General features: G+C 39.2%; 1 protein-coding gene across 2 annotated transcripts; it reads left to right on the forward strand.

Moving 5' to 3' along the window:
- The first annotated feature begins 120 nt into the window (after positions 1–120).
- hyls1 (HYLS1 centriolar and ciliogenesis associated) lies at positions 121–9,925 on the forward strand. Of its 2 annotated transcripts, XM_084932205.1 has the most exons (12): positions 121–299; positions 696–833; positions 1,509–1,628; positions 1,714–1,787; positions 2,003–2,205; positions 2,847–2,902; positions 5,620–5,789; positions 6,215–6,260; positions 6,342–6,396; positions 6,787–6,868; positions 7,085–7,111; positions 9,740–9,925. In XM_084932205.1, exons 2-12 carry the CDS (start codon positions 734–736, stop codon positions 9,863–9,865), a joined length of 1,059 nt encoding a protein of 352 aa, XP_084788331.1. In that variant the 5' UTR covers positions 121–299; positions 696–733; the 3' UTR covers positions 9,866–9,925. The 2 variants fall into 2 exon arrangements, with proteins under 2 accessions (XP_084788331.1, XP_084788330.1); XM_084932204.1 differs by lacking the exons at positions 121–299; positions 696–833; positions 1,509–1,628; ... (1 more) ...; positions 2,003–2,205; positions 2,847–2,902 and adding an exon at positions 2,933–4,358.
- The last annotated feature ends 873 nt before the right edge of the window (positions 9,926–10,798 follow it).

The raw sequence follows: 10,798 nt of genomic DNA on the forward strand, positions 1-10,798 counted from the left end.
GGATAATTAATGTGATTTAAGAGAACTATTTATTATCGTCGTTGTACTTTTCCAGTCCAGTTGGAGGTGGTAATGTGTCGACTCGTCAATCGCTAAATAGTACAACGAAGAAGAAAAAGACCGGATGTTTATGTCAATGACGTTAGCAGGCGTCATTTTCAAAGCTCTTTACGGCCGTTGTCTTGGTGCTGAGTGTTTAACTCTGTACAAACAATAAAGCACAACTACTACTTCGATAAACTACACCGGTAACATTAGCAGGATGGGTTCACGCTAACACCTAACCGGCTTGTGTGAAGGTGAGAACGGACAAGTTAAAATTAGTAAACATCGTTTCTCTTTATGTCTGGTTGGGAACGGCTAGCCAAGCTTGCTAATAGCTGCTATAAAATCAGTTTTGAATTGTTGTTAGGACAGTAGGAAATCAACGCAGATGTTAGACTTATTTATTTACTCTTGGTGTATTTGATATTTGTTATAGAGTATCTGCAGACTGTTTGTTAAAATTGCAACTGAGCTAGTAATCATACCAAAAGTGTGTCTCATTGTCCAACACTGTGATAAAAGCCCATGCGTAAAACGTGTTTGAAAAGCTTTACATGTATCAAAAGAACATTTTGTTTATGACATAACATCTTGCATCCTGCATATCTGGTTTTGTCTTTGTGTTTGATATAGATTTTTTTTTCATGTAGGACTGTTTTCATATCATTGACTGGAAGCTGGAAATATTATGGACAACCTGGATTTCTCAGAGGAGGAAATTCAAGAACAGTTAGCCCTCCTTGGCTACAAAAACATACCAAAGCACAGGCTGCGTGAATTTAAACAAGGTTAAACATATATCTACCAACCCTTCTTAAACCAACCAACTCACATTCCCATATTGTTTTGCAGTTTAATATATTTATTGTGCACTGATCATTTAAATTTTTAATTCTAAGAATTGATCTCTTGTTTTTCTTAATTTTCTGTCATATACTCATATTAAACATAAAAGTTTCAAATAATGAGCTCAGTAATTTTCTGTCATATATTAAACATAATCAGAGTTTCAAAAAATGAGCTCAGTAAGTAATCTCTGCGAGTAAAAAGCTCAGACTTTAGGAGTTTCAAAGAGTTGAGTAATTGGGTTGTTTTTTGGGGGAGGGGGTGTAACTTGTCTTAGATAATGGATTTCCCTTATGTGGTTATGTCAGGAGCACAACTCTAGTTATGGGCACATGTGTTGTTCAAACCATCAGTTTTTGAGGCGCAGTTAATCAGAGGAAAGTTAGCCTAAAGAGAGATGAAATTAAACAGTTGTTTCACACTATAGATGAACTGAGGGGCTGCACAGAAGCACAGTATAACATAGTTAAGGATTATTTTGAACTGTGAATCATGCAGAGCTACTCTGGTAGAGTGTAATAATAGAAATAGATGTGGAAATGACAGACATTACAGGAAATGATTGCAGACATGTAAATCAGTAAATATTGAGGGAAAACTGTCATTTTTGTGATTAGATCTGGATGAGCTGGTTCGACAAGGGGAGTGGAAAGGCCTTTCCTCATCAAATGAGATAAATGCCAAATCTCAGGCAACTACACCTCAGCCAAGTCCCCCTGCCTATACCAAAGAAAAGGGTCAGAGCACTCACTTTGTGATTTTGAGTATTTCACTTTTATAACACTTAATAACATCTAACTTGAGCTCTGTTTTTCTCCACAGTTAGTCCACACTGCTTTAAAGGCACTAGTGAAGCATTCTTCCTACATGCAGGCAGTACAGACCATGCCAGAAAGGTAAGCATTAATGACTCATAACATACAAGATATGTTTTTATATTATATTCATTTATTCTTGCATTCATTGCTCTATTGAGCCAAATGCTGTTAATGTATTGCCACATAAAATCATGTCATGAGTGGCACTACTTTGATTGGACAACAAACATAGTCTTAATTGTAATGGTGTCAGGCATGTGCAACAAATTAAAAGCATGTAATGTCACACCCAGACGCTCATCAACTTTTATAACGGAGACTATGACTCGTACGCTCAACACTCGGTGGCCCAGAAGCTCAAGCTCCCTCCAGGTGCTCCAAGCAGGCTTCAGGTGGAGCAGGATCTTGAGGATACCATCCACTCACCACTGACAGATAGCTACACATCTACCCCAGACACCCAGGGGAGACACTTCATCAAGAGAAAAGTTCTGAGGTAGTTTTACGAATCGTGTGCTAATTTTTTTCATTTGTTTGTCCAGAGTTAATTTTAGTTTTATTTGTCTTTCCAACTAGCAGCAGCTGGATTTTTCTTTGTATTAATAAAAAAAGCACGTAAAGAGTAGGATTTCATGCATTTCTAGGAAACAGCTTTCCAGATACAATTTTGTTCTGATTACCAAAGAACAAGTTTGTTTGTTTATTTTTGTTTGTTTTTTTCATGTTATTCTGCTCTGTAACCGCTAATGGCTTACAAGTGAAAGAGTCTATGGGTTTATGGGCCTATGTGCTTACTGTCTGGATTAGTCTGTTTTATTTTTTTACAGTTTATTTAAACTGTAAACTTTATTTACAGTTTAGCCCAAGATTTTAAATAAATATGAAATAAAACCCGTGTTTTTCATCATCTCTGACACCGATCTCCAATTTATATCGCAGGTCGATATTCAAATTTAAGTTGTTTTTTTAATCATTGACATATTCTTCTCTTTTTATATAATTTCTTTATTGGCTAACACTAACAGGGAATTTGTGGCACATCTGGAACAAGTCAACTTATTGTGGAGATATGACTTGTTCCAGATGTGCCAAATGGAGAAGGTCTTCAACTCTAATTATGCTTTCCCCCCCCCTCAGGAAACACAAAGGACAGTCACTTGTCTGTGATGAATCAGTCTACAGTGAAGACTCAGGTAACAAAGACTAATGGACAAAGATCTGTAATATCTTCTGATCATCTGCTTTAAGGTTTATTGTTCTAAAATAATAAGTAATAATGTTTGATTTTATGTTTTCACAAAGCTGTAATGTACAATTGTACTGTGTACTATTAATCAAATTGGGATTTTTTTTTAGGTAGCTTTACTATAACTAGATTAGAATAAAAAAAAATAGGTAAACTGAAGTGCAGAAATAATTTCAAGAAAAAAATTAAAGAATAAATTGACTGAGTACTGCTGAAGATATCCAGTTTGTATTTATGGATCACAACAAGTTTTATCCGAAGTTTCATGTTTATAGTTGAACCCTGGCCTTCATTGTCTCACAATAAGAAACAACTATTGAAACAAGCAGCATTAAAGAGTAAACGCAGCAGTGTAATTCCTTTTGGTCAGCAGCAGTGGGCGCTGTTCCAGTGAGAAGAAGCTTTTGAGGCTAATCCTCTTAGCTACTTCCTTAAGTCCTGTGCCTTCTCAGATCACACACTCCATACACCTCAGTTGTAGTGCAAACTCAACATGTACAAAATGTGCAGCACTCAGTCAGACGAAGAGAGTGAAGATGACAAGAATTCCCTTTCCTCCTCATTTTGGTCTGATGGAGATGAGGAGAAAGAAGAAGAGGATGAGATTGAGCGAATGATTGACTCTAAACCAGCCACTGATGCAGAAGATTTACTTCAGGGGGCTTCAGAGGAGGTAAAGAGTGGGTTGAACAACCAGAGCAACTTCAGCAAGGAAAGTTTGGATAAGACAAATAACGATGAGGAGGAGGAAGAAGAAAGGTGTAGTAGCAGTCCAGATAGTCTCGCACCAAGTCTGATGACCTCTGGCTACGGGACCTACAAACCAGAGGGGCAGGAGGGAGCAGAGTACAGAGATGACCACACCATAACAGAGTTTGATCAGGATAGTCGGGGGGATCTGTCTGAGATGAGAGAGGACGAAGAGGACAGTCGGTCACTCAGCAGCTTTGGCGACTTTCTTATTGAACCTACACATAAGCCAGACTTCAGTGAACTGTCTGTGTTAGAGGTCAGCAAGATTTTTGATAATGTGGCGTGCTGTAGAGAAATCATCCACATGACAGAAGTGCATTCGGAACAGAAGAAAAAGCAGGCAGGTGAGGAGGAGTGCGATCTACATGCGGCATCTGAAAAGAAAGCACCAAAAGAACAACATCGCACTGTTCAGGCTGAAGACATGTTCCTGCTGAACGAGAAGCAAAAACAAGAAATAGAGGTGCACGACCTTCATGGGTTCAATAATGTCAAGAAAGACGTCGGAGGAAAAGTGGAGTGTGAAGATCCAGACGAGTCTTCGAGCAACAAAGACATCAAGTTTATTGACTCCAGAGTGAACATTAGCTCGGCCATGATGTATGGCAACATGTGTGCAGAGTGGGAAGGAAACCTCAGACAGGACAGGGGTAAATGTTTATCAGCTTCTTAATCAGCACGTCATGATACTTGTTACTGTAAGGAGGTTTTTTTTGTTTGTTTGTTTTTGCTGTTTGGTCAGAGGCTCAGAAATGGGCTACAGGTTTTTGGGCATTTAGCCATAAAAAGGTCAGCTTTGAATAATAAATTACATCCCAGTTTGGACATTTAAAAAAGGTTATTGGATTTATATTCAGAAAAATAAATCCATGTTGTATGAAAACAATTTTTCAAAGAGTTTAATTTCTTGATATAAGATGTCCATTTTTAATGCAGGTATTAAATTCCAACATCACATTAATTGTAAATTGACTTCTCAATCAGTGTTGATATGAAAAGTTTAAAAGGTGGGCTGATTATGCTTTCCCTTATTTTCTAACATACATATGTACTATTACAAAATAAATACTTCTGTTAAACAGGTCCAGTGTTTTAAATAATTAGGTGTGCATGTGTGTTAGTAATCGATGTGAGACTTAAGCTTCTCACTGATCTAAATGCTCATTTTAAGGCCGTTTTTTCAGCCCTTTGAGGGGCAGCCAATCAGGAGAATGTTGTCTTGGAGCCGCTTATAGGAAGAGGAACTAAAATGTCATTCTGTCAGACAGTAGATGAACCAAGAAGCAGAACCAAGGCTCACTATCAAATTAAAAAGGATTATTTTGAATTGTGGCAAAAATATGGAAATTTGCTAATTTTAGCAGGGAATGTTTAATATTCAGGCAGCACGGTGGTTAGCACTGTTTCCGCACAGCAAGAAGGTCCTGAGTTCAATTCCACCATCAGGCCGGGGTCTTTCTGTGTGGAGTTTGCATGTTCTCCCCGTGTTTGCGTGGGTTCCCTCCGGGTACTCCGGCTTCCTCCCACCGTCCAAAGACATGCAGCTTGTGGGGATAGGTTAATTGGATAATCCAAATTGTCACTAGGTGTGTGAGTGCGAATGGTTGTCGGTCCCTGTGTGTTGGCCCTGCGACAGACTGGCGACCTGTCCAGGGTGTACCCTGCCTCTCGCCCTATGACAGCTGGGATAGGCTCCAGCGCCCCCCGCGACCCTGAAAAGGATAAGCGGAAGCGAATGGATGGATGGATGGATGTTTAATATTTCTACATGTATTAACACAGACTTTGCTACTCTCTTCAGCGTTGCCAAGGATCAAAATATGGAGTTGGAAATAAGCAAACTATGTCTCTTTTAAAGTAGCTAAGAGTGAAGTGTTGGGTTTGCTGATGGTTAGTGATTTGTGTTTGTAGGTACAGCGAGCTGTCTGGAAGAAAGACTGGCTCAACTTCATTTAGCCACATCACCTGAGCAGGAGTCACCTGAGTCAGACAATGAAGACCTGGACGATCAGAGCGACACTCAGACCTCTGAGAGTGAAAGAGTGTCTTTAAGCGCTTTTGAATCGTACATGAAAGGCATGGTGGGTAATGTAGTCTCTTAAGATTTAAGAAATTTAATAGAGTTCAAAGTGTGTCTTCTGTCCTATCTTGCTCCTCTTCTGCCAACTGGTGAGGGGGGATAGCTGCCCTTCCCTTAGCCTGGTTCTGCCAGATGTTTCATCCTGTTAAAAGGAATTTTTTTCCTTCCCACTGTCACCAAGTGCTTGCTCATAAAGGGGTCATTTGATTGTTGCTGTTCTCTCTATATGGGTTTACCCTGTTGTAGGGTCTTAGTTTACAATACAAAGTGCCTTGAGGAGACTGTTGTTGCAATTTTATGCGATATTATATCTATAGCTATATTATATTAATAAAACTAACAAACACATTTTCTTCTGTTAATAACAGTTGAAGATGTAATGTCTTGTTTTTTTCTTCTGTTTGTCTTTCTTTGTGGGGGAAGCAGACTCAAACTAAGAGTGATGGTGATATAAGGCCCAAACCAAAGTCCTGTAAGCTGGCAATAAAGCACAATATAAAGATTTTTCTTTCTCTGAACTTTGGATAATTTCTCACATGGATTTTCATTTCAGTCATCCGGCCAGTGATGAGTCAACAGACCATAAAGAAGACCGACCCAGTAGCCAAGTAAGTTACAAAATGCAGTGGTTAAAAAATGAAAAGGACTGCCACTTCTGTTTGAGACTCACACCTGAATAATGTGGAATTATGATTCTAGAGGCTCCTGATAGGTTTCTTAATAGATTTATTTTCCATTAGAAGACTCATGTGCAGCACCTTAATGCTTCCATACAGCCCTTCAGTACTTCCTATAACTCGTGTTAGTGTAAGTTAGACCTTAATTATGCCAAATAAAGGACAGTAATTTTAATTGATTACCCTCATGTTATATAACAGTTCTGTAACATTCTGTTTGTACTTCCTTAATACAGCAGCAGTCTGGAAGAATCACACCCATCAGGTTCACATTGATGTGATGGTTACATGTTTGCTCACTGGGTTTTCTCATGTCTGCAGGTATTTCCAGTACAAGCAGCTCTGGGAGATGTTCAAACTTTCAGGAGAGAAGGACAGGAGGGCACTGCGCTCAGAGATTAAGGTAGAAAATATAACTTCAATAGGCAAGTGTTAGCACTCCTCACACAGATGTTCAATCATCTTTGTTTTCATACTTGTGGGATGAGACAGGAAGTTATTACACCGTCGCTTTTCTCAGTAATAGAATGATCTGGCTTATAAACTTCCTGTTTTGTTTCATTGTCCTGGGCAGCAATGTTTATTGGAAGTACTTATGAGTGTATGTTTTTCTTTTCAGCAACGGCTCACATATCAGCCTCCACCAGTAAGTATTTCTCCAGATTTTTTTTTTCCATTTCTCATTTGTCCTTTTGTACACAAATTGTGTGAATACAAACTTTGGATAATCTCTCTCAAAACATAAAATATATGGTATACCATACCATAAAATAAATTATGGTAAAAAAAATAATAATAATAATAAAAATAATAATACATTATATTTAAAAATAGCGCCTTTCAAAGCACCCAAGGACACTGTACAACAAATAAAAACACAAAAACTGGAAATATACACAATAATAAGAATAACAGATAAAAGTTAAGAGCATACAGAGGTTTAAACATAAGCAATTTTAAACAGATGTGTTTTGAGGGTGGACTTAAAAAGAGGGAATGAACTAATATTTCTGAGGTCAGGGGGTAAGGAATTCCAAAGTCGAGGGACAGAGCAACTAAAAGCCCCGCCCCCCATTGTAATCAGACGAGCAGAAGGAACAGAGAGAGAAAGAGAAGATGAAGATCTGAGGCACCGGGATGGGAAGTTCATCTGTACTAAATCAGAGAGAGAGAATGAATAGCCTTAAATGTATAAAGGATTATTTTAAAATGGATGCGAAATTTAACCGGGAGCCAGTGTAGCTGCTTCAGGATTGGGGAGATGTGGTGGGTAGAGGAAGTCCTAGTAATAATACGGGCAGCAGAATTCTGGACACGTTGGAGCTTGTTAATGGATTTTTGTGTAAGGCCAAATAATAGTGAGTTACAGTAATCAATTCGAGAGATAACGAGATTATGGACGAGAATGGCAGTGGCATGAGGAGTGAGGAAAGGGCGGAGGCGATTGATGTTACGGAGTTGAAAATATGCTGCACGTGTGACATTATTGATATGTGAATTAAAGGATAATGTGCTATCAAGAATGACACCCAAGCTTTTCACAGAGGGAGAGATAGGGACCAACAAATTATTGATAGTGAGAGAGAAATCGTTAATTCTGGATAGCAATCGTTTAGTGCCGACCAGGAGAAGTTCTGATTTATTGCTGTTGAGTTTAAGGAAGTTGGAGGAGAACCAGGAATTGAGTTCAGCTAAGCAGAGGGTGAGGGAGGGTGGAGGAAGAGTAGAATCGGGTTTGGTAGAGAGGTAAAGCTGGGTGTCATCGGCATAGCAGTGGAACCGAATGTTATATTTACGAAAAATGTGTCCGAGTGGAAGAAGCTAAATGATGAAAAGGAGGGGCCCGAGGACAGATCCCTGGGGCACCCCAGTAGATAGAGGAGAAGGCTGAGAAGTGAAGGATTTTAAAGTCGTTGCCATCTAGACCTGTTTTTTTCAGGATTGGGGTAATGGCGGCAACTTTGAAAGAAGCAGGAACAGTTCCAGTGGTGAGTGAAGAGTGAATAATAGCAGATATGAGGGGAAGGAGAGGGGGTAAACAGGCTTTGACAAGGACAGTGGGGATAGGATCAAGCTGGCAGGTAGAAGGCTTTGATTTGTGGATGAGATCAGCAATATCAATTAAAGACGGAAGTTGAAAAACAGAGAGGAAGTGAGAAGGGGGTGGAATTAAGACAGAGGAGCTACATTGAGCATTAGGGACCAAGTCTAGGTGTATTTTTGGAATTTGGACAAGCTCATCAGCTGTATACTGATGGATTCCAGTGCCAAGTCGGTAGATCGATGACATAAAGATCCAGACCCACACAGACAGTGCATAGATCCTGAGAGGCCACATCACGGACAGGAACAACCGGACAGAGACAGAGACACCGGTGGGCCGTAGAGACAGGAACAGGACAGGAATCCGGTAGCGACAGAGGTAGCGATGAGTAGCGGCAGCAAGTCGCGCCAGCGTTCACTCAACCGGAAGGTTAAAATGTACCAGAAGAAAAATAAAAATAAATGAAAAACATGAAATGAGAAGGTGTGTCCAACCTTTTGACTGGTAGTGTACATCTATCTCATGGATGAATTTGTAAGAAATGAAAATATGTCCCCAGTGCAATGACCTGCAGCTCTTTATTTCAGATTTTGTCTGAAACAAGAGTTTATTGTTTTATCTCCGTCCTTTAAAATCTTAAACCTCTGTGGTTGGATCTTATCTTTGGATCTTTACACATTCTGCAAATATTTTCCAAGAACACAATGGGCAGCTGTTTATAGGAGAGTGTGGATGTTCTGAGACGTGTTAAAGGGTAAATAAAGGTAGCACTCTTCTGTTCAAACAAGCCTTTTGTTGATCTACATATTTTATATTTTTTACATTATTTACATTTGATCTTTTACATTGTATATAATGTCTATTGATTTTATTGTTTATTTTAATATTTTAATATTTGTGTACAGCGCTTTGTGATTGTCTGTCTGTGAAAAGCGCTTAATAAATAAAGTTTACTTACTTACTTACTTGCACTGTGTTCAGAGTAAGATTTCTATTTGAATCTCTTTGATCACGTGTAACAAACACAACAGTCAAATGCCAAACAGAGCTAAATTTTCCTTTAACTTGATGTGTAAAGAACTGAGATCAAAAATCTACACAAAACGTCTCTCAACTGTTTAAGTGGCTTACATATCTGAGCCTGCTGTTGCATAGATCACAGTTGGAGACTCAGAACATCCGAAAGTGATCAGCTTTAGTGATTAAACAGTTTATCCCTCGTCTTTGCAGCCTAAACCTCGGAGAGTTTACGTACCCAACACCTACATCGTGCCAACAGAGAAGAAACGGTCAGCTCTTCGCTGGAAGATCAGGAATGATTTGGCCAGTGGTCTCCTTCCATACAAATGTAGCTAATGATTACACTCTGCATGTTGTTTTTACATATTTTTATTAAACTTTTGCATTTTTTTTTTATCATTGGAGTTATTTATTATTGACTTTCTTGTTACAAAAAATGAAAACAAAGAAAATGTGACTCACTTAACTCAGTTAATATGTTACAGGTCACTCTTTAAGGAAAGTCAGAGTAGGGTAGTTTAAACAGGTAGAGAGGCGTGTAACGTTCATCGTGCCAGAAACTTAACCGTTTCCAAAGTGAGGACGATGGCTTCATGTTTCAGCATGCTGTGGACATTCAGACCTGAGAGAGAAAATATGACAAACTGTGTGAGTTTTAAAGAAGAGATTTGTTACATATAACACTTAAAACCCTGAGCTTTTTAACAACTGTTTAATTAAACTGGCATGTTAGGGGTCCATAGACACAGTGCTGCAAAGACTTCAATGCATGAAATATTGTTTGAAAGGAGGAACAGAAATAATACATTTTACCATCAATTAATCCAGACCTTCCCAAAGTGTGGGGCCCGCCCCCTAGGGGGGGCGGAGAGCCATTGCAGGGGGGGTGCGGCATGAAAAGGGAAAAAAAACAAAAACAACACTTGACACTGCTAGCATGGGGCGCCTACACAAACGCAAAGCAGGAGATGAAGCATAGCTGAATATGTTTCCAAACCAACTTCATTCTAAGCCAAAGACTAGAAAATATGGTGAAGCATATCTTCCCTTTGGTTTCACCTGCACAAGTGCCGAGGTAGGTCTCCCCTGCTGAATTGGTTTTCCCTGTGTTGGGAGCACACGCTGGGCTCTTCAAATCACAGACAGACAGTATCCCACATTCTTCTTGTTGTAATGACTATCTACTCCTGACATTTTGGAGATGTTAGCTCTTTATACAGTAAAGTTACAGTGGGATACAAATAATATCAGGCTGATCCTGCCACGATT

The sequence above is a fragment of the Perissodus microlepis genome, chromosome 6 (assembly GCF_051167445.1).
Source record: "Perissodus microlepis isolate ML-2025 ecotype Zambia chromosome 6, ASM5116744v1, whole genome shotgun sequence".
Classification (NCBI taxonomy): domain Eukaryota; kingdom Metazoa; phylum Chordata; class Actinopteri; order Cichliformes; family Cichlidae; genus Perissodus; species Perissodus microlepis.